Genomic DNA, 22,496 nt, shown 5'->3' on the forward strand with positions numbered 1-22,496 from the left:
TATATAGTGAAACGCTCCATTCATCCAAATTCATCATCACTCATTATACTGAATACAAAGCGGATTGGCTAGGCCACAAACATAGTCTGGCTCTCCGAGCGTCGGTGTGAAAGCCACAAAATGGAAACGCTCGTCAGTCGGGCCATGTTCATGATTATAAGGAGTCCTGTAGAGAATGGAACGTCCCGCTGAACCAAGCGTCGAAGTCAATTTCTTCCGCTGTATCCCATGCTGGCTGCATTTGGTCAAAATGTGCCCCAATGACATCCCCGGAGTCCATATCTGAGAATCTACCGACAGATGTCTCTGGTGTATCAGGCGGTATGTTCAGACGCGTGAAGCTCGAAAACTTCGCAAGGATCTGGCCGAAATCAACCGCCCTTTGGCGGTGACCCGAGGCTCCCATGAATGGGTCGGCGGTGAAGATTGCATCGATCAAAGCAACGCCTCGCTGAGCAAGCACATCGTTGTTGCGAGCGGCAAGACGAGTGCGAGCTGCGTGGATTGCATCTCTGTAGCTCTGAGAAATATCAATCTGATTCTCAGCAGTGGCATTCACTTCAAAGCACATGATGACGGCGGCTGTGATGGCGAACGCGGTATGTGTCCAGATAGAGATATCCTCTTCTCTCACGATCGCTTCGTGCTCTCGCAGGATGGTCATGGCTGCTGCAACACATGTCCGCCTTGTATATTGGTATCTCTGATCGTGGAAAGAGCGGAACAGAAAGGGCCGGTGGATCATGATGATTTTCTCTGCTGCGGTGATCGCAAGACTTCGTCGAGCAATGCCAAGCCACACGGTCTGCTCTTCTTTAGCCTTGTCTGGTCGCAGCAGGAACGAGGGAATGTTTTTCACAACCGCTCTCATTTTCTGATCGATATGGAGAATATGTTCGTATTGTTGTCGCATTGACTTCCTGGCTTTCATTGGGCCGAATCCATCAACCAAGCCAGGCATCAATTCTGCCAGATTCACCAGGACTCGGATATATGTGCTGATTGTAGGGTGAGTGATTGGCATATCTCGCATATCATGATCCTCTGCGTTCATAGGACGACCTGTCGAAAAATGCATTGGAGAGATGCTGTAGGAGTCTGTGAAGGGGATAGCGAAATGGTCCTGGATGATCATCTGGCACCAAACCCTTTTTCCAACTTCTCTTTCCACTTTGTCTTCCCATTCTTCTTTATTTTGAGGGGGCTTTAACGAATGATCCTGGATTTTATGGATGCCTAGACATTCGGCGATACGCACTCCGGCGTTGAAGAGAGTTGCATTGAGCTGGCTCAGGCCGAGGTTGTGAGCAACTTCAGTGGAAATAACGATAGCTTGGACAGAGTAAAGAGATAGATTGGCCAGAAAGTTCGATTGGTAAAGGATTTGGACCATAGAAGAGAAAAGTTGTTTCGCGGACTGTACGGCGTTCAAATCCACATCGACACGTTCTCTTGCTTTTGCACTGTCCTGTATAGAACTCACAGTTGAGCTCAAGACGGAGAAGTAAAGAGCTTGCCATAATGGATCATCGAATTCGCCATGTTGCCAAAAGCGCTCACACTGTTCCAAAAATGTTGGACTGTGAATGGAATTATGGTGCCATGTCAGATGACATAGGTGGAAATTGACCAATTTTTGAGCATCGTCTGTGTTTGGAAATATTGGCGTGCTTTCGACGCCAAGGGCTCCGGCTTGGAATGAGCTAGTGGTAGAGAGACGCGTTCCATCTTTCCGATATTGACACTTGCACGTCCTGTGTGGAAAGCAACCAGCAGAGTTACGGCCCCATGCAAGATGCTCGATTGCGGTAACAAGTGATGAGTCGGTCAGATCGGTCGTGCTTTCTGTAGAAGCCATGGTCCCTTTGTCGGGTAAGTGGTCTTCCGTTGTACCGGCTTCCTGCTGAGTCGACGAAGCATCGAGTACCTCTGGTTCTGCGGGTTCTTGGCCGGTCTCTAGCCGAAACACTCGATTTTTGATTTTTTGTCTTAGCTGAGTTGCTTGGTCCGATGGAAATGCATCCAGATCTACCAGCAGTGTGTTCAAAAACTGTATCTCAGACCCATGCTGCACGGTGTTGCGTCTCAGGTGGACGACTTCTATTGAACATTTCAAGTTGAGTCGTTTACACCTTGAGCAGGGATCTTCCTTGTCACATTTTCGTTTTCGTTTTGTGCATTCTGCATCATGTCAGTTCCGTTGCAAAGTTGAAGCGGCTCGATATGTACCTCGGCACGCCTGCGGTTGACGCTGCGATACGCGAAAAGAGGTCGTTTTATCTGAGGCGCCACTCATTGCCCGTCGATTTTACATCCACTCGGATTTCTGATTTGATGACTGTGCTACCTCGGGTCTCCAAATGCAAAAGCTAGACCAATCCGAAGAGAATTCTTACATGACGCCTGGCGGCTGGCTTATCGGTGAAAGTGTTCATGGGACCCGTGGGCCCTTACTCCGTACACGCGACTGATTGAAATACCGGATCTTTCTTTTTCCGTCCGAACTCATATCTTCCATTGTAGCTCAAAGTCACATGATGGGTAATTTTGTCCTCTCAGCTGTAATGCAGCAACATCAAATATTACCGGTCCTTCTTTCTTCCGTTTCAACCACCAACCATCGTCCATCAATGTTCTCCAATCAGGATCAGTCTATATCCAATCAACGCCCGGGCTCACTTAGGTGACAGCTACGAAGTAGCTGGAAACTATGGTGCTTGAACCCGGTATGCTCGAGGAACATGTGGCATGTCGCCCGTGAAACCCACATCTTGCAATCTGCTCCGAAGTTTAGACTAGTCATGAGGGATGTATGTTCCTGGCCAGCGAAAGAGCCATTTTTTGAACGAGGATGATCAGGTGGCCGGTTGAAGGGGTGATCACCGTCTCCATGGGATGCGTTTCTATCATTCAATCGCGCAGACAAACGATCGCAATATAAAAAAGAACGAAGTTGTTCGCCCATGGTGTCACAGATCCCCGATCATGGTCCTGCGATCCCACCAAGTTATTTCAAACTGCGCAATCCAACCAAGGGGCTTCCTTCAATTTTTGAGAAATCGTGGGCGTCCAGACATGCCTGGCGAGAGTTCAAAAAGCTTGGCTCGGCACGTGTAAAGACGTCGTTCTCGTAGGCGGCGATAGAGGATGACAATGCGACGGAGTCCAAGGCACTGGTTTTCACGAATCTGTTAGTGCGCTTTACCCCAACGTTTGTTAGATCGAGCTGGCGTACCCATCTTCTCGCAGATTCAATCGCTTCACGAAGTCCAGTACATCGACAATGGCATTGTTGGCGCCTTCTCCGCGGACTAGTTGGCATTTTAGCCTCAGCTCAACGTGGGATGCAATCATCAAATTGACTATACTCACACATCGTCATTGTATGCGCTGAGTCGCCCATTAGTACCACTCGGGGGTGAGCATGTACCCTTCCCAGCTGGAACATCCAGTCTTCTATGCGAATGGAGCGGACCTCCACGCCATCGGGGAGTTTCTGGACAAGAGATTTGAATGGCTCTGACCAGCTGTTTGTCAAAGTCTTCATCAATGCGATGCGCTCGCTGTTGGAATCGGGAACTGGGATCCCTTTGGAATCTGCCCAAGAGACGATAATCTGACAGTGATATCGATCTTTGCTACTGTTCTCGAAATTGTTAGGAGTGTCTAGGACTAGAAGAAAGTTAGTGAAGAATGGCGGCGAATTATTCAGACAACTTACAGCTGAAAAACAAGAACACATTCGACTCAGGATGAGATCCCTGGAAAATGAATGGGTCGATCGACTCGGCACCGCCCATCTCCTCCGCAGTGTACAACGTTGAAGCACCGAGTAGTTGCACTGGTAGCTGATTCATTTGTACATCTGGGTAGAGGATACTTCGAGTCCGCGATCTCGAGCCGTCACATGCGACCAGTAGCCGACCAGTGCAAGATGTCCCATCCTCAAAGTGTGCGGTGGTTGTTTCGGCGGACGACTCTATATCTCGCAGGCTTTTGCTCCACTAGATTTGTCATGTCAGCTCCCGTAGAGATCAAGGCCATTTGGTCATTCTTTGGGATTATCAAGTAGAAATGATCAAAAGATAAATGAAAGCACAAATAAAAGAAATAAAGAATACAGAGCTTACCTGGACGTCGATTCCGGTGGTCAACAGATCTCGAAGTCGCACGCGACTCACTCGAATGCGCTCAGCCGCGGGGATATCGTACAACGCGGCACCCGATTTGAGGTCAAAGAACTGAAAGCGGCCAGTGTCACCCCGCGATGAGGCATCTTTGTTGACAAAAGTTTCGGGGAAGCGATCGACGAGGTGTTGGGGCAGTAGCTCACGGAGGGCAGGAAGTGACCAATGCAGAGTCAGGCCCCATCCACCACTTCGCGCATCAACAGCGGAGTCCCGATCAAATATCTTGAAAGCAATACCATGAGTTTGGAGATACTGAGCCAGCACGAGGCCACTGACTCCTGCGCCGATAATCAGAATAGGTTCGGACATGGTGCTTGAGGCATAATTCCACACATGGCTCCAGTGCAATGTGTCGCCAAATTTGATGTCACTGGTATGTGATTGTATGGTGCCCCCTGTCTCAGCCAGTCATATACAGTAGCACACAAATCATGCCACATCATATTGGTAACACTCTCTGGTCAAGTCTAAGTGGGGGCCTTAAATACGAAGAGTGCCCGAATCCTTCCACGTAGAGGCTACGGGATCCCTAATTAAGGCAAAATAAGATTTCATAGGAGCTTGAGTGATTCTTGGCTCGAGATGCGCCAATCCGAAGCTGAGTGCCCACCCGCATGCGCCCCAAGCCTTTTGGCCTCAAAAGTTACCTAATATGCATAGTTCACCCAGAGGTGGAATAATCCCATATTGGACGGACTCCGCCGGTGAAACAACCTTGTTGAATTCTACCCACAGAATTTTAAGCAGCTAAATTCATGTCTCGGACGCTCGTCCCGCGTCAATATAAGGCGGATCTTCACTCCCCACTACCCGACCGGGACGGATAAGTGGATCTCGGTCCGTTGGAGTAAACAATTGGACTAGAGAATATGGCTGAGACGCTTAGCTTGAGCTGGAAGGATTTCGAGAAGAATGGAAATGAACATCAATGCATTGCCCGGAAACTTACGTTATCGGCACCGGATCTTATAGGTGTCCCGTCAGTTTTTGTTTTGCGAACTCAACCGTCAATAGAGTTTCGAGATCCTATTGCCACGGCGAATACTTACAGGCAGATACTTATGGCAAGGGATAGCGATACAGGAAACGGTGAAAAGTACGGAGTACCATTCCGTGCTTTGTACTCCGTAGTTAGTTTCCCCCACTCAACACCCTAGTCAACGCCTGCATGTAAATGTAATGTACAGTCTGAATTTGGTAGCCTGCTTCTAGATTATGTGTCCTGCTTGGTCGACCTGCCTTCTAATGATACACTGTATTCCACCGTCATCTCGATACACCCAGGATCTGGCTCCTGACTGGCTAAAATGAGCTCCTCGCTAGGTGTTCGCCTTGGTTGCACCGGACCAGAAGCCGTCGATTGCAATTGCGAACGTTGGTCTTTTGACCAATTTTCCAACGCATAACTTCTGCCTCGGCTGTCAGTATAATACCGTTTAGTCTTTCCACTGCTGGAATTGAGGCCTCGAGCGAGTCCTTTCAGCAAGGGCGCCAAATATGGAGCACAGGTAACAATATTCTGGATCGGGCATGTCAGGAACCACGCTGTGCATATGCAATATTTCGTCCACTCACCCCCACATTGAACTCAATCGTTCCCCATAACACAAGCATGGTCGAATTTCCGTCCCCAAATGCCACGCGTTGAATCTGTGTCAGGCGCAGGATTGAACATATCGTAGTGAACAGACCCAACAGAAACAGGCACACCACGCCTGCCTTTTGGGCTGTTTTGATGTTCAAACTGAGAAGTAGTGGAATCGGCAAGACTATGATGACCACATCACATATTATGGTAAAGATGGCGAGGCCGTAGAAGGTTGCTCCGACGGGAAGACAAGTCCCGGGGACGTGCATATTCCATCCTCGGCGAACCTGATCGAGAAAGTCAGCCAGTGCGCGAAGAGATGCGTCTTTCCCGCATTTTTCGTACCGGGGTGCAATTGAAGATCAAGATGAGCGCGCCAGCGATATGACCCGCGGTAGACACCGCGATCACGGCCCAGATTATAATTCGATATATGTGCTTCGAGGTCCCTGAGATCAGTCGGTGGTAGCTGAGACAGAGTGAGGCCTTAAAACCTCCAATCCCAATTTGGTAGAAAGGACGTCCCGCATAGTTTAACTACTCGAGGTTAGCTTGCTGGTGACAATTCATTGACTTATATTCCCACCGATCGTCACCGGTTCAAGTTTTTCATACCTTGGAATATGTCGCATAATCCGCGTCGGGGCGCAACTTGATAGGTAGTCCGAGTCCATATCGACTTTCTGTAGAAATATCAGCCTGGAGCGTTTGTGCTTGAGGATCTTAGTGAGTGCTCACGCGAAATGCATAATGCGCTGTAGATGATACTAAAAATCTATATGGGGTCAGCTCTGGCGCTTTTGCAGGGTGGATGAAAACCAACCATGCTACCAACCATCACATAGTCAGCTGCTGCTAATCGCCCAACCTTGACCCGGACAAACAACCGCAGACAGACCGTGATGACCATCAAGACAGTTAGACTCAAACATATACCAAGAATGAGAGGGTACTGGGAAGTAGCCTCGACATCAGGGGAACTGTTGTGCACCCAGCCCATTTTTGCTAACGGAAATCAACGATAAGGCACTGAAGTAGGTTATAGACGACAACATGGCATTGTGGGAGACAACGACATATCTTGGCAAAGAACTGGATTTTTTTGAATTTATCAATTAAGAATCGTCAGAAATATCCAGTTTCCTCTTTGGAGAATCGTTTAAAGTGAGTTTCAGCTGGTTGGCTGATTCATTTCGGCCCCTTTCAAACACTTCCTACCTACACGTGTAATTCAATTCCACACTGGGTCTAGTTGGTAATGCAATATCAACTTTTGCTCCACACCTCCTTCCTGTACATTTCTTTAGCTGACCACCTTAAAGTTATGGATCCTGCCAACGGAGATTCTCATTGGCTCCGCAATGAAAAGATTTGAGTAACATGCATATGGCTGGATTCCTCCGGCCCGCCGCGGTGGCCGCGGTGGTTTCAATTTTATCATTTTATTCGAGGTTCATTCGAATTAATCTGTTGTTTTTCCAACCCTGGAATCTTATTTCCACTTTCTTCCGGCTACCCTTTTCGCTCCGGTTTTCTCTTCCTTTTCATTCTCGTCATTCTTAAACTTCTTCTCACTCGGGCATCTTTCCACACCGCGTCGCCATGGACGAAAAACATCCCGTGGCAGTACCGCAGCACCCCGGCACCGATCGCGCAGATGATGCTGTTGTTTATCTTGAGGGTCATGCAAACGATGCGGACGGCCCACAGGTCGATCTGCGGGCCCTCCGCCGCAAGATTGATCTGCGCTTGATGCCGTACATGTTCTGTTGCTATATTTTACAGTTTCTCGACAAGGTCATGCTAAATGTTTGTCCTCTGCTTTGGCCTCGACCGGTGTGAATATTTCTGCTAATGCACGGATCCTTCGCAGTATGCAGCCGTCATGGGGATAAAGAAGGATTTGAATCTGGTCGGAAATGATTTTTCTAATACTGCTACCTGGTTCTTCATTGCATATTTGATTGCAGAAGTTCCCAATGGTTAGTCTCAACCATTGAGCACCTCTTGATCAAAGTACATCATTGCTAATTCGTCAAATGTAGTATACTTTTTACAAAAGGCACCTCCTGCCAAATGGCTTGGAGGAAATGTTTTCCTTTGGGGCATCGCTGCCGCCGCGTCAGCTGGCGCCCAGAACTACCGCGGTTTGCTAGTCGCCAGAATATTCCTGGGAATTTTCGAAGCTACCGTCGGGCCATCTTTGATGCTTATTAGCAGCCAGTACTACACACGCAGCGAGCAAGCCCCTCGCTTCACTGTTTGGTACATGGGTCTTGGCGTCGCTCAAATCCTTGGAGGGCTCATTTCTTTCGGCTTTCAACACGTGAATAATGCTTCATTGGAGGGATGGAGAATTATGTTCATTGTCCTTGGTCTGGTCACAGCTGTGGTTGGTTGCTTGACATTCTTTTTCATCCCGGACACACCAATGAAAGCCACTTGGTTGACTGAGCATGAGAAGGTTGTTCTCCTGCGACATGTCAGTGAGAACCAAACCGGGGTATGGAGTACGACTCTGAATCTGAGCCAAATCGTCGAGGCCATCCTGGATCCACAGCTATGGCTGCTGACCGTGACAACAATTCTGGTACATCTCACACAAATTCTACCCCTCGCTTCGAATGTCTCCGAATTCAGCTAACAACTGTCTCTTGTAGATCTCGGTATCAAGTGGTGTAGTGACCACATATTCGTCTACTTTGATTGCTGGATTCGGATTTTCTGGTCCAATCTCAGCCCTTCTCAACATGCCCTCGGGGATAGTCAGTATCTTCTTTACATTGTTGGTTGGATTTGGCATTCGGAAAACCTCTCACCGTTGGGCTTGGAATGCATTCTGCACCATCCCTGGAATCATCGGTGGTGGGCTCTTGTCATTCCTACCGAAAAGCAACACGGCAGGCGTTTTGATCGGCATTTACCTGGTGAACGCAATTGTAGCCACTCTGCCAATTCTCTACCAGTGGACCATGGCCAATTGTGCCGGTCACACGAAACGGGCCTTTGCCAGTGCCTTGGTTGCTGGCTCTTTCTCAGTGGGAAATATTATTGGCCCTCAGACATTCCAGTCGCGAGATGCGCCAGAATACCGACCCGCCAAGATTGCTGTTCTTGCCACACAGGCTGCTGCGGCTGTGCTGTCAGTTCTTCTCTTTGCCTACTACATGTGGCAAAACCGCCGCAGAGACCAGACCAGAGGTCTCGTGGACGAGAATATGATCGATGAGACAAAGTGGGCTGGGCTCACAGACAAGCAAAATCCCTCTTTCCGTTATGTCTACTAAGCACCTGGCTGTGCCCTTGATCTTCAACCTTTCTTTGGATAGTTATTGTAGCATTGTTTTTCCACATGCTTCACCGAGAAAGTTCATTTGGTTTTTACACACCGAAGTGTACATCTATATATTCATGCCCACTGCGTGGATCTGAACTGACTGATTGCTGCTGGCTACAAAGGCACCTCGGCATGATTTATGAATGCTAATAAATGTACCATTTTTAAATGAATTATCAGGTTCAGAACCGAGATTATGTTCCGTGGCACAAGAAGACAAAGGATCTATTGAAAAAACAGGAGAGTTTCATTGGCAGATGGCAAAATATCTCTGATTACGAACCGGGGCCAAGTTATAGCAATGAGGTCTTAGCATGGAACTTCTGGAAATTCCAAAATGAACATGCGTTTTGGTCTTGTAATGGAGTTTGATTCATGTCTGGTACCTATTTTCAAGTGTGGTCATCGGCAAACACTTCACCGAGTTTCACCAGACTCTCCCATCGTCCGTCGCTTTGAATCTCAATGGTGCCTTGCGGTGTCGCAACTTTCATTTCGTCAATTGACCTGGTACCGAAATCGTAATCCTGGTCATCTTGCACAAATGCGACCAGGCTTTGGATCCAATCGTTCATAAGTACTCTTTCAGCCTCTGTTGGACCATGTAAAATAGCGAAACTAGTCAAGGAGTCAATATCCAATGATTGAAAAGGGCAATCTCACAAACTTACTTCCACAGTGGCTTATCCATGGCATGTGAAACACCCCAGGAAGCCGGTGCTACTTTCTCAGTGATGAAAGACAAACGGTAGGCAATTTGGTAGCGCCAAATGTCGCGAACTGGTACACCGTGGTTACTGAGACAGCTGATCAGCCACCTGGAGGGCGCTCGGACCTGGCCGTCAGCAATTATGCTGCCAAATAGAGTCTTCCATTCGCTTGCATCTGAGCCAACGGGTAATTGGTAAGATTTGAGTACTCGCTCTGTAGTATCCTGTGAATAATAGTTCGATACTTGCATCCGCAACGAGTCCAGGTTTGGATCAGGGGTGTTGTAAGTTGCATATAATGTCTCCTCATTTAGCACCTCGCCGATCAAGATCCGGAGCTTGCGTTTCTTGAACTCCTCTGCAAACTTCCCGCTGTGGTGATAGTCCGTGAAACCTGGGTAAATGAACAGATTATCGGTCACAGGACGGAAAGTGTGATTCTTGAGATGCGAGATGGCAGCTATCAATTCTCGATAGCCGACCTTTCGCAGCTGATCCACCTTCTCCGCGCCAGACAAATCGGCCGGAATTTTGAAGTGCTCACAAAGTTCTTCAAATTGCGGGTTGACATCATCGAGAGCTTTCGGTTGGGCCGGAATCGCATTCGAATACATATAAAAGCGATGGAATAGTTGTGTTTCTTGTCGGAACTCATGGAGCACTTGTGCATGAACTCCATAAGCACCCGCACTTCGGCCGCCTAACGTAATGTTGTTGATATCACCACCAAAGGCCGCGATATGCTCATAGACCCATTCCATGGCAAGCCGTTGGTCCCAGAGCCCAAAGTTTCCGGCACTCTCGCCATTGCTATCTTCAAGCAGTGCTTGGCCGGCTAAGAAGCCAAGGATGTTCAAACGATATCCTACGCCGATGACGATCGCGTTGAGCCCACCCGTGGAGATCAACTCGGTGGGATCCATGCCGAGCTCTTGGAGTGGTTCGCCAAGCTGAAACCAACCTCCGTGCAGCCAGAGTACAACGGGCCACTTCTTGTTATCCTTTGACTTTCCAGCTGGCGTCCAGATATTGAGAATCAAGCAGTCCTCGCTGTAATTATCGGAGCCTTTATCCTTTTCTGCGCTGCTTGAAAAGGTCCCCTGGGGGCAGATCGGACGGAACTCAGAGGCATCGAAAGGAGTCCCATCTTCCTGGGTGTATGTGAAAGTTCCGGGCAATGCTCTGGGCTTTCTCCAGCGATGTGCGCCCACTGGCGGGAGAGCATACGGAACACCGGCGTATCGCCGAGCCTTATCATCGTATTGAACACCTTTGATCCGGCCATTGATTCCGAGATCAACTTCATGAGGCTTTTCCTCGTATGCTGAAAGCTGATTACCCATAATTGAAACCTTGGAAGGGTTACGGAGTAGGTATGATGAGGGGCAAAGTGAAGGGGGTTGGGACGCGATCACAAATAAGAAAGATACACTTTGCCCTTTTCGGTTAGTCTCCCGGGGCTTCTTCTGGGACCGAAGCGTAACAAGTCAATCTCGGGAATCCCGGAGGTCCTTGACGTTCGTTATCAGATTCGAGGATTGCAAAGTTGTCTGATGAGCTCCATTGGTCGAATCGTGATATGATCATTGTGGAGATATACTAGGGGAGGGAGAATATATTCTTGAGGGTTGGAAAGAAGAGAGCGGCACTGAAGATTATTTTAGCAGACAACCTTGGAATCAAATGAGGGAAGCCTTGGAACCTTGGAACCTTGGAATTCCAATAACAAAATTGAATCAAAGCATCTTAGCACAAGAGTAGACATCGTAAAAATGTCGAAAGGAGCAAAAACGACGACCCAAAAGCGCCCATTAGGCATGGAGCAAGGACTTATCAACCTCCAGGGTCGGGAAGGACCAATCAAATCGTCCTACTCAGTGGACAAGGAGTGCCAATTCCGAACAGTATGCTCGTGAGGTCCAGATAGACAAAAGACAGACTGTTTGGAGCAGAAAAGCGTTCCATAAAGCACATAGGATGGTGGTCATATTCGATAATTTGCTTGGATTAGACCCAGCTGTGTATCCCATGAGTCAAAGCACTTAGCAGTCGCGCTGCTACGGAATATACGGAGTACGCCGTACGTGCATGCGATTGGGAATTCCTGATTCCCCAAGTCCGCATATCTTTCCCAAATTTGGAGAGCAAACAAATCAAAACTGTTTGCCTACCCGAAATCCACCGACGTACGGAGTACGGAATACCCTTTCACGGGTTCAATCCTCTTCACGAGCTTGATATTTTTGCCTGCATGAGTCCGAAGGACTGAAAAGTTTGGTTGTACGGAGTATCGAGGTGCTTTCTTCCCCATTTTCCCCAAGTCAATTTGTTGGCCAGCAGCCTCTAGCCCCCGGTGCCCTTGGTCCCCACTGGCCCCACTGGCACGGGTGGGAGGGGGCCAGGAGACGGTGCGTGCCCCTAAGCTCTTTAGCGCGCCTTGAAGTGGAACCACGTTGAGTACTGCCTCCCATTGCCTTCTTCGAATTTGAAGATCACATTGGCGATGGCTAACGCATGACAGATACGGAGTACCTGGGCTCGCTTAGGCCGGACTAGCCTAGCCGTCTCTCCTGCGATTATATGAATTCCCAGCGCTCCCCCGATTGAAATCTAGGTTCTGGATCTGTTGAGTTTCTACGCACCACAATATGCACATCACTCCAGCAATTGCAGGCATTCTGATTGGAATCATACCTGATCTCAGCTTCGCCACAGGCAACACCGGTAGCTGTGTAAGTTGTCTGATCTCGTTCTGCATACAATTATGCTAATATGGGGTATTGGCATTGCACAGTGTGATTCACTGCTAAAATGTGGTCTTGCTGATCGGGTTGTGTACCCGGAGAGTGTTGCTTATAAAGATTCCGTGGATTCATACTGGGCTGAGAATGTCCAACTCAAACCTTCATGTATCCTGCAGCCGCGCTCTGCTCAGGATGTTTCCCTTGCAATTTCTACTCTCACCAACACAGAAGAGGGCTCTTGCAAGTTTGCTGTCCGCAGCGGTGGCCATACTACATGGGCGGGAGCGAACGACATCAAGGACGGAGTTACCATTGACCTTCAAATGATGAACAGCACCACCTACCACAAGAAGAATGGCACTGCCTCCATCCTACCTGGAGCTCGTTGGCAGTCCGTCTACAAGGCCCTTGCGCCCTATGATGTGACAGTTCCGGGTGGCCGTGGAGGTCCTGTTGGAGTGGGTGGCTTTTTGATCGGAGGTAAGTGAAGGAATTCCCACGACACTGTAGGAACTGTACTAACATGTGACCTCTCCTCCAGGTGGAAACACGTTCCACACCGCGCGAGTCGGATTTGGTTGCGATAACGTCGAAAACTTCGAGGTGGTTTTAGCCAATGGAGATATTGTCGATGCAAACAAGCGAAGCCATGCAGATCTCTACAAGGCTCTGAAGGGAGGATCAATCAACTATGGAATTGTCACAAAGTACGATATAAAAACAATCCCGGGTGACAAGCTTTGGGGCGGGCTTGTCGTATACGCCAACAGCACTACCCCTCAACAACTTACGGCTGCCCATCACTTCATCAATAATATTCACAAAGACCACTATGCATCATGGATTGGTATGTGGGAGTACAGCTCTGTGGCTGATGCGAATGTCATTGCACATGCGTTGGAATACACGAAGCCAGTTGCATACCCCGAGGCATTGCAGAACTTTACGAATATCCCCAACACCACGGATACCATGCGCTTTGCAAACATGTATAACTTAACCCAAGAGCTTGTTCAGGCCTCTGGCTACCGGTATGTTGGTCAGAGTCATAACATGCAGCATTTGATCGCTGACCGATTGCAGGGACGTTTTCACAACCGGCACGTTCCTCAATGATCCCAAGGTCCTGCAGCACACTGTTCATATTCACAACGAAGTAATTGAGAGGGCCAAAGCAAAAGCTAAAAGCAAGGACTGGACCATTGACACCATAATTCAGCCCTGGCCTGCCCTATTTGCCGAGCACAGCCAGAAGCGCGGTGGGAATGTACTCGGCCTCGAACGATTCGACGAAAATCTCTTCCGTAAGTGCTGTTCCCATTGACTTAATCAAATTCGCTCTCCTGACACTTGAGTACAGAGGTTCTTTTTGACTACTCCTGGAAGGACGAAGCCGATGATGACCTGTTCAACGGACTGGCCCGATCCGCACTTGGGAAACTCAATTCCTACTCCAAATCGGTTGGAGCTGACAATGAGTACATTTACCTCAACTATGCCGATGGCAGTCAGAGCCCTCTGGCTGGCTACGGTCACAAGAATGTGGAGTATATTCGCCGCGTCGCGAAAAAGTACGACTCGGAGGGTGTATTCCAAACCCAGGTACCGGGTGGATTTAAGATTAGTGAGGTGGAACTCTAAAATGCACGCACGAGACCAAATGTACTCCTATGGGAACCCTAAAAATCTTTAGGTTGACTGCACGTCGGCAGTGAAGCTCAACAACACGAAATTTTAAACTATTACAAACTTGCACTTTAAACAAAACTATCATACGCTCAGAGACTGATCTCGGGACAGACAAATATTCTTTTTTTGGCGGAACAGCACCGAGCTCTTGATCGACTTAATTTCCGTGTCCCTATGATCCCTGTCATGAAAGGTCTTCCGTGGTTGCACCCCTGTACATAGATGATGTGGCCCAGCGACGGGCTTGACCTCTCTCCAAGTAATATCGTGGTCGATCACCATCGGTGCGTCTTGAAAATCAGTTTTGTGGGGCAGAAGGATTGCATACGCATATTTGTATGCACATTCGCCTTGGAGACCTAACGGTTTGTTGATGGGCGGGAGGAGTCTTTTTCCAGGCCAGGAACATGTTGCGGCGATCTTTATTCCACAAGGGCCCACAGTCCCGGGGGCCAACGATATTCTGTGGGATTTGGGGCTGAAATGTTGCGATCGGGCCCTTTCAATTATGCCCGCATGCGAACTAACAATCTAGATCGAAAGAAATGTCGCACGGAATCGTAGAGTGGGTCTAGCAAGTTCCTTGCCATTGGCGTCTCTATTGACAAATTGGCAAACACACGGAGTATTCTTCGCCCCAAAACCAAGTCCACAATTGTGTAAATCATTGGACGCTGGGGTCGAAAGATAGTCATGACAAACTAACACATGTGCTGCCTACCGAGGTGGGCAGTCTTTTCGTGATCGTATCCATGGATGGCTTCCTTCATCTGTGCATGCCAGAAACCGCATCAGTGCAAGTGAATATCCAAAAATGCCACATCATGTTGGGGTAGTGTCTCCTCCCCCAGGGTTGACAGCAGATTATGACTACTCAAATCCATGGCTGTACAATGCCAATATTTCCCTCATAAGTGTTGGACTGGTAGCAAGCTTTTTGTGCCTCACTCTTCGCATATACACCAAGACGCGAATATTGCATCGACTTGGCTGGGAAGACGGTAAGCTGTACCCACGACAGAAAAGATGTCCCCCGGTTGCTGACTCACACGGGCTTTCCAGTATTCATTGTTCTGGCATGGGTAAGATAACAGGAAAAGATGGAATAAGTGATTTAGGCTTACCTCGAATGACATCTTTCGTAGGTGTTTTCTCTTGGGACGCAAGTAACTTCAATATGTGGGTGTGAAACAAGCCTTGCTCGATGCTTTATTGGATCACTCACTAACATTAATCTTTTCAAGACTCGTATCAGTATGGCGGAGTTGGAATCCATATGTGGAATGTTACTGCAGAAATGCTTGACGTTTATGAAAAGGTATCCGAAGCCTCGACCTCGGTCTGCAGCTTCCCCCTGATTTCAAGTTGAGCCCTGGAAACTAAAAGCTCTTTTTAGGTTCTTCTCGCCGCCGCAGTTGTATACGTCCCTGCTCTTGCGTTCGCCAAAATGAGCCTCATCTTTCTCTACCGCCGAATTATGGACAAGCAGTCTGTGTACAATTGGGTACTTCACGTTATATCCGCCATTGTATGTGGTTACAGCTTTGCAATAGTTTTTGCACTTGTGTTTGGGTGCAATCCAATTGAGAAAAGCTGGGATATGAGCATTACGTCAGGAAAATGCGTCGACCGCAATGGACTGTATATTGCTACGGCCGTGACAAACATTGTTACCGACTTGGCACTGATATTGCTTCCGATTCCACTTGTTGTGGGCCTACAGATGCCAAAGATCCAGAAACTTTATCTGTTGCTTATTTTTCTGATCGGGTGCGCGTGAGTCAAACATGCTTGTGACCTGCGATCTCGATAGCTCACATGATGTTAAGGACCGTTGTTACCAGTATTCTTCGGCTTGCGACGTTGGTACCATTCCTTACCGCAGACGATGTAACCTATCAATTGGCCTGGCCCCAAGTTTGGATGTAAGTTGCCCACCAATTTCCAACCTTGGAAGGTTCTGCATGATAGTACCTCGTTTGTCTGACTAGATTCATATCAAGTAACGTGGAAGCAAATCTTATTGTGATATGCCCATGTCTTCCTTCTCTCCGTCAATTCATGAGACACCATGTTCCAGGATGGGTTGGAGAAGCCAGTAGCAACGCACGACGTTACTTTGGTGCCTACCATTCGGGAACTGCCTCTCGCAATCGGTTCAAGTTCAGTTCCTCGAAGCAGCCTGATGAGATTGCGCTTACTGAGAACGGCGAAAGTATTCAAATGAGCCCACATATCGTCAAAGAGGTCCAGTGGAACGTGACGGAGGAGCGAGTGGACGGTCATCTGGTCAGACCACATTGAGTAATCTGATACTTCATTTACATATCGATGCTAGATAAAACGGACCTCAATTATTCGGCCATATAGACCCAGCCCCATGTGGACGGATTTGCATTTGAAGAATAGGACATGATTCTCATATAAGTTCCCACTGGCAAGATGGAAAGTAGATTGTGCGGTTAGGAAGCTGCATGATGGAACTATGCCTTAGTACAGAATTCTCGAAATAGTTCGTAGTGTTTACAGAAGCGCGATATTGTCGCCAAAGCATACTCTCCCCTCGCGCGGGAGACGTGTATGAAGGGTACCACTGCAAGATTTGGTCGAGAAGCACGGGAAGACCGAGGCTCATATTCTTGTCTGCTAGAGCTTGCCGAAGGCAGGTCACAGACACACAAAGTTCCTTTTCATTCACACTCGACATCCGCGACTATTCCCATGAGCTCCTCCAGTCTCTCCTCTGCTATCCTACTCTCTCCACTGACAACACCATATACCCAATCGCCCCGCGGCTTAAGCTTGAGCTTTACTTCCTTCGGTATAATCATGAAACCCGCCACTTTCATTTCCCATGGATCGGCCACTTCGCCTTCAGCGGGCTCAATATCAAATGCCCAAAGTATGGACGCGATTTGCATGAATAGCCCATCTGTCGCCACTCGCTTTCCTTGACACATACGCCGTCCTTGTCCAAACACTGGCAACGGAAGCTCCGATCTCAACTTTTCCTCTCCGTTGTCATCTATCCGCAACCATCGCTCGGGTGTGAAGCTTTGAAGATCTCCAAATGCAGGATCGAAAGCGCTCTCATCACGACCGATAGCCCACGCGTTGGCCATTATAGTAACGCCTTTTGTTATCTTTATGCCATTGAGCTCGTCATCTCTATCAGCTCTGCGCGGGATAGATCCCGGTGCAACAGGTCGCCAGCGCAAAATCTCGTGCGCAATCGCATCGATGAACTTGAGTCCGGTCCGATCTGAGAATCTTGGCAACCGATCCCGACCAACAACCTCATCAAGGACTCGATGAGCACGTGTCACGAAGGACGGGCTATGCAGTGCTGCTGTGAACAGCCACAGCAGCTGTCTGGGGAATGTCTCCATTCCTCCTTGAACAGACGTGGCCAGGTTGAAAGCGAGATCAAGATCTGGAATCCCATCGGCGTTGTATTTTTTCGCCGTGGCAATCGCTTGTTTTGTCGAGTTCCACCCTGGTGAATTCTTCCCATGGTGGAGGAGACGCAGGTAAAGTTCAGATTGAGCCGCATAGAGCTTGTCGGCAGCTCGCTTCCAAGGTGATATTGGTGCTGGGATGTGGCGCAGGAAAGGAATAAAGTCTGGCAGAGCAGGATTGGCCGCAATATGGGTGATTTTTGTTTGCATGTCGATAACCTCGTGCAGGATCTTTTGACCAATGTCGCGAATGCGCAAACCATAGTGCAGAGCCAGAATGATGCTCGACTGGGTTCGTTCCAGATATGGGAAGATGGAATAAGTGCCAAGCTCCTTGGGAGATTCCTGAACGTGGTTCAGAAGATCAGACAACAATTGTTTGGAGTCAAGCTCTATAAGCGGCTGATATCGTGGCGCACCAAGGCCACCAAGGCTAGGTGAAAGAATGCGATGGTGCAACTTAAGGTGCTCATCATAATCGTGCATCAGGGTGAACTTCGACTGTCCTTGTCTGTCCCCCGTTATCATCTCCATGCTCACTGAGGGCGGCCGGTTGCTGTACCACTGGCTACGACGACTGAACAGCTCAGTCACCGCGTCATAAGAGTTTAGGACGACAATTGGTATGATCCCAAAAAGTTTGGGTATGGCCACAGGGCCATTTTGGCGCGCCCACGAGTCCCAATTCAACAATGGCTTGCTGATTGGAGAATTATGCAAATCACCAATGAGGGGAAGCTTGAGTGGCTTATCATCCTTGTCTGCATTGCATCGTGTCTTTATGAAAGTGACAAATAAGGTCAAAATCCCGATTATAACTACGGCCACTGCAGAACTGAGCATCATGGTGACTTTTGAAGGAGAGAGGACGTCGAAACAGCGAAGGAATTTGACAAACTAGTGGAGTCCACACGGCACCCATGGATTACACACTACTTGCTTACTGCCGAGCCTAAGAGTTACTAAAATTGCTAGCGTATCATGCTAGAGGCCAAGGCTGAGCACGCTAAGGCAAAGCGGGAGGTAACTCGAACACGTTTCAGTGAGCAAACAATCATTAATGCGCTAATCAAAGTATATGCCATATTAGCCAGCTGGAGTATTTCACTATTCAAGTATAGCATGGATGGATTCATTTGAAGTAATATCTCTCGGGAGTATCACCGATGATTGTGGCATACTTATCATGAGACCTCTATTCATGAATCATGACAATACGCACAATACTCGACCTTTCTAGACATTTGTCCTATGTTTGTATTTCAATCATGTCTCCTTGAATACAAAGGAAAGAAGCGATGGATGAGATATTAGTCACACGAACCATCAGAAACAGCAAGAACGCATGGGGGTAGCTCCTTCCTGGTAAGTTTTCCAGTGTTGTTGCGCGTTTGGATGGGCTGTTGTTTACTCCTCACGTATATCCATCTACCATCCTCAATACACGACATTGTTCCATTCAACATTCCCGGAAACCTTTCTTGGGCAGAATTTCCTGTACACGAGTCCGCTGTCACGGTGATTTGACTTTCTGCATCAAGGATGCTGCGAGGATACCTTTTTGTCTTTTTTGGTCCAGCTGCGCTGGTTTTCTCTTGGGCTTGCAGATGCAACGCCTACAGTGGTATGTTTTCGCACTCCGTTTGTGTGCTCATATCTGACCATACAGACAATTCCTTTCGTCGCGGATGCTCCCGACTACTTCAAAGGCTATGGAGGCAAGATCGTTGGCGCAGTAGGTTTTCTGGTCCATATTATGACAGACAGCTGACAGTCCAACAAGACCAACGATATGACAACATACGCCATCAACTGTCTTCCAGACAGCGAGTCGTGCCACGCCTTCACGCCCGATTTGACCGTGGTCTATGGTCCAAGCAGTAAGTGCCCCTCGTTCAAATCTTGCCAGAACACATACTGAGCTTTCCTCAAGCATACGGTCTCACTGCTCAGGGAATGCGGTTTGATCTGACCTCTGATTGCACACTCATCGGCTCCCCGACCCCTACGCAAGCAACCTGCATCAAAACCACACACGCCCACGCGCCTGACTTGGTTCGGATCGCTACTGTGGCTGTCCCAGACGCGAAAGAGTCCACCCTCGGCATTTACCCAGCGCCTTTGCCTGTGACTGATACTGGATCTTTCGCTGGGCCTGTCAGCGTTGCTTCAACCGACGCGACTCCTACAGCCCAAGTCGCCGATAGTGACACATCTACAACCGCAGATGGGAACTCGGCCACGACCGATCCCCCGGCCTCTATTTATTCTGTTGAAAGTGGAGGTTATACTGTGGCCGGGACTTTAGTTCCTGCTAGTTCTGCCTTGACTCGACACCACAATGGAACGGGCAATGCAACGGGCATTGCCGCCAATGGCACTGTGACCGTTACGCGAACCGTCACAGCTCTTCCCAGTGACGTGAGATGTCAGTGCGAGTGTGATAGCAAGAGCACGATCTCTCAGAGCCCACCACAAAGCGCTTGTACATCTGCGACGAAGAACTACGCGACAAAATGGGGACCACCCGTGGCGTTGATCTGGAAGGCGATGCCTATCGCTGTATTCTTGGCCAGGCTGTGATATTGCGATGCACCTTCTGCCAGCACGAACGGAGAACGCGCTGTGTCAAAATGAGGAGTGAGGGAGTGATGAGCCCTGGAGGGGTGTTTGAATTTGGGTATCAAAAAGCACGGGCTAATTCCGCTCCTCCGCCCCGGTAGTTAATTCTTGGTAACAGATTGATAATTCAAATTAATAATCTTGATCCTCACCTCCTGAGTGGCTGGGGAGTCAATTTCCAGTACCTTTTTCTGTCGAATTCTTTCGTTGTGCCGCTTACAAAGTCATCGGCATCAGCTAACTCCGTACATCCGACCAATTGGGCTTTCTGATTGGCTCAGAGTGGCGATATGCCGGACCGGCGTCTCTCCACCAGACGCGGATAAAAATAATTTTTGATCTCGCGATTGATTCGCAATATTGTGTATAAGATCCCCTGATCTTCATTTTCCTTCTCCAGATATCACTTCAACCGACAGCAATTGACCTCGATAACATCTACACAATGGGCTCCACTCAACCTGAATTCAAGAACCAGGCCACTGCCTCTCTTCTGGAGTTGGTCAAGTCCCGCCGCACCTACTACGGCCTTAAGGCCGAGAGCCCTATCTCCGATGATGCCATCGAGAGCATCGTCCGTGACTCTGTTCTCCACGTGCCCAGCTCTTTCAACACTCAGACCTCCCGTGTTGTTCTTCTGTTGAAGGAAGAGCACCAGAAGGTGTGGGACATTGCTCTCAACGCCCTGGAGGCCCTCGTTGTCGCTGGCCACGTTCCCCGCGATCAGTTCGAGTCCTCCACCAAGCCCAAGCTGAACGCTTTCCGCGCTGCTTACGGAACCGTAAGTCTTTCGATACGCATCAAAAAATAAGACGTGAATCGATAACTAACCACTGCTACAGGTTCTCTTCTTCGTTGACTTTGAGTCTCTCGCTCCCATCAAGGAGAAGTTCGCTATTTACGCCGACAAGTTCGATCCCTTTGCCACTGAGTCCAACGCCATGTCCCAGTACCTCGGTATGTACTTGTCTAGTTGAAACATGATAACTGTCAAAACTAACTATCATTAGTCTGGGTCGCTCTTCAGTCCGAGGGTCTCGGTGCTAACCTCCAGCACTACAGCCCTCTGATCGATGCCGAGGTTGCCAAGACCTGGAACATCCCTGCCTCATGGAAGTTGGACGCCCAGCTGGTCTTTGGTGTCCCTACTTCCGAGCCCGGCGAGAAGCAATTTGCTCCCATTGAGGACCGCTTCAAGGTTTTCGGTAAATAAATATTTGGACAGAGTTTAACGATAGAGCATCCTGAATGAAAGCGTTGATTTCATATACTTATTCACATACCATATCACCTTCAGACACACCCCCGAGGTCTGTAGGTGCATACAGATCTTATGGCTGTTTGTAACTTACACATGTCTCGGCAAGGAGACGATCTGCTAACCATGACGTTGCATTCATGCACGGCGATCATGATCAACAAAGCTTGGTGCGGCTATCTAAGCTCACCACTCGAACAGTCATTCGTGACCCGGCATCGTAATAGACAGCACATCGTAGAAAGTCAAGGTCAAGATACTTGGGAGGTGTGCCGTGTGTAACATGGATAACGACGCTCGGTTCAAACCTCAAAAACCCCCAGGTGGTTGAAGCTATGGCCAACTCATCCCCTGATTGTCGATCACGAGTGTTTCAAATTTCACGAATCGACTATACTGCGTTGACGTCACAGGATGTGTCAATATTCAAAAGAAGGCGTCGAAGATCGGCTTCCTGCAACCACCCGATGTGCTCCTTTTTGCGTCTCTTCGGGCTCGGAAATCGGATTCCGCCGTGAAAATATCGAACCCGTGCATCCGATTGGATATCTAGCCGGCATTGAAAAAGAAAGATGCAAACTATTGTGTCAATCTGTCAATCAAACAATCCCTGATATCCACAGCTGACGACGTTGGTAGCTTCGCAATTCATTCTCAGCTGGCATTCCGCGCATCTCGCGCATCTCGCATCTCACACGTAAGATGGGTATCAGGCTTGGTTTCACGTTCTTTGTAATTGCCTTATTTGTTTGTTTCTGGAAGTTCGCCCCTGTATTGGAAAACCTCGGATCAAAGACAAACTGGAAGATCCCATAGGAACTATGCATCCCTAGATCAAGTGCTTGACTGGGCAGGAATCGTCCTTTTGAACCTGGCTGCTTGATAAAACAAGATTGAAGT

The 22,496-nt window shown here is 48.6% G+C and overlaps 10 protein-coding genes across 10 annotated transcripts; 5 read left to right on the top strand and 5 right to left on the bottom strand.

Moving 5' to 3' along the window:
- Nucleotides 1–154: 154 nt before the first annotated feature.
- Nucleotides 155–1,858, bottom strand: N7506_010583 (fungal specific transcription factor domain-containing protein; the record flags this gene model as incomplete). The annotated part of the gene is made up of 1 exon (XM_056959876.1): nucleotides 155–1,858. One exon carries the CDS (start codon nucleotides 1,856–1,858, stop codon nucleotides 155–157), a length of 1,704 nt encoding a protein of 567 aa, XP_056809266.1.
- Nucleotides 1,859–3,007: 1,149 nt separating this feature from the next.
- Nucleotides 3,008–4,499, bottom strand: N7506_010584 (FAD-dependent oxidoreductase; the record flags this gene model as incomplete). The annotated part of the gene is made up of 5 exons (XM_056959877.1): nucleotides 3,008–3,188; nucleotides 3,236–3,311; nucleotides 3,373–3,672; nucleotides 3,722–4,004; nucleotides 4,131–4,499. 5 exons carry the CDS (start codon nucleotides 4,497–4,499, stop codon nucleotides 3,008–3,010), a joined length of 1,209 nt encoding a protein of 402 aa, XP_056809267.1.
- A 904-nt stretch (nucleotides 4,500–5,403) lies between these two features.
- On the bottom strand, nucleotides 5,404–6,778 carry N7506_010585 (uncharacterized protein; the record flags this gene model as incomplete). Its single annotated transcript, XM_056959878.1, has 6 exons — nucleotides 5,404–5,709; nucleotides 5,766–6,065; nucleotides 6,124–6,315; nucleotides 6,394–6,461; nucleotides 6,517–6,553; nucleotides 6,602–6,778. The coding sequence occupies 6 exons, from the start codon at nucleotides 6,776–6,778 to the stop codon at nucleotides 5,404–5,406; spliced, it is 1,080 nt and encodes a 359-aa protein (XP_056809268.1).
- Nucleotides 6,779–7,380: 602 nt separating this feature from the next.
- N7506_010586 (putative MFS transporter) lies at nucleotides 7,381–9,065 on the top strand (the record flags this gene model as incomplete). The annotated part of the gene is made up of 4 exons (XM_056959879.1): nucleotides 7,381–7,587; nucleotides 7,652–7,760; nucleotides 7,824–8,368; nucleotides 8,439–9,065. The coding sequence occupies 4 exons, from the start codon at nucleotides 7,381–7,383 to the stop codon at nucleotides 9,063–9,065; spliced, it is 1,488 nt and encodes a 495-aa protein (XP_056809269.1).
- Nucleotides 9,066–9,507: 442 nt separating this feature from the next.
- On the bottom strand, nucleotides 9,508–11,168 carry N7506_010587 (uncharacterized protein; the record flags this gene model as incomplete). Its single annotated transcript, XM_056959880.1, has 2 exons — nucleotides 9,508–9,733; nucleotides 9,787–11,168. The coding sequence occupies 2 exons, from the start codon at nucleotides 11,166–11,168 to the stop codon at nucleotides 9,508–9,510; spliced, it is 1,608 nt and encodes a 535-aa protein (XP_056809270.1).
- A 1,305-nt stretch (nucleotides 11,169–12,473) lies between these two features.
- On the top strand, nucleotides 12,474–14,210 carry N7506_010588 (uncharacterized protein; the record flags this gene model as incomplete). Its single annotated transcript, XM_056959881.1, has 5 exons — nucleotides 12,474–12,557; nucleotides 12,620–13,049; nucleotides 13,111–13,600; nucleotides 13,653–13,873; nucleotides 13,930–14,210. The coding sequence occupies 5 exons, from the start codon at nucleotides 12,474–12,476 to the stop codon at nucleotides 14,208–14,210; spliced, it is 1,506 nt and encodes a 501-aa protein (XP_056809271.1).
- A 1,495-nt stretch (nucleotides 14,211–15,705) lies between these two features.
- On the top strand, nucleotides 15,706–16,562 carry N7506_010589 (uncharacterized protein; the record flags this gene model as incomplete). Its single annotated transcript, XM_056959882.1, has 3 exons — nucleotides 15,706–16,034; nucleotides 16,103–16,183; nucleotides 16,262–16,562. The coding sequence occupies 3 exons, from the start codon at nucleotides 15,706–15,708 to the stop codon at nucleotides 16,560–16,562; spliced, it is 711 nt and encodes a 236-aa protein (XP_056809272.1).
- A 386-nt stretch (nucleotides 16,563–16,948) lies between these two features.
- On the bottom strand, nucleotides 16,949–18,562 carry N7506_010590 (uncharacterized protein; the record flags this gene model as incomplete). Its single annotated transcript, XM_056959883.1, has 1 exon — nucleotides 16,949–18,562. The coding sequence occupies one exon, from the start codon at nucleotides 18,560–18,562 to the stop codon at nucleotides 16,949–16,951; it is 1,614 nt and encodes a 537-aa protein (XP_056809273.1).
- A 499-nt stretch (nucleotides 18,563–19,061) lies between these two features.
- N7506_010591 (uncharacterized protein) lies at nucleotides 19,062–20,299 on the top strand (the record flags this gene model as incomplete). The annotated part of the gene is made up of 5 exons (XM_056959884.1): nucleotides 19,062–19,067; nucleotides 19,296–19,340; nucleotides 19,386–19,451; nucleotides 19,500–19,596; nucleotides 19,650–20,299. 5 exons carry the CDS (start codon nucleotides 19,062–19,064, stop codon nucleotides 20,297–20,299), a joined length of 864 nt encoding a protein of 287 aa, XP_056809274.1.
- Nucleotides 20,300–20,783: 484 nt separating this feature from the next.
- Nucleotides 20,784–21,551, top strand: N7506_010592 (uncharacterized protein; the record flags this gene model as incomplete). The annotated part of the gene is made up of 3 exons (XM_056959885.1): nucleotides 20,784–21,119; nucleotides 21,181–21,295; nucleotides 21,349–21,551. 3 exons carry the CDS (start codon nucleotides 20,784–20,786, stop codon nucleotides 21,549–21,551), a joined length of 654 nt encoding a protein of 217 aa, XP_056809275.1.
- Nucleotides 21,552–22,496: the final 945 nt, after the last annotated feature.

Source organism: Penicillium brevicompactum (genome assembly GCF_028827555.1).
Source record: "Penicillium brevicompactum strain IBT 35665 chromosome Unknown utg000006l_segment0_segment0, whole genome shotgun sequence".
Lineage (NCBI taxonomy): Eukaryota > Fungi > Ascomycota > Eurotiomycetes > Eurotiales > Aspergillaceae > Penicillium > Penicillium brevicompactum.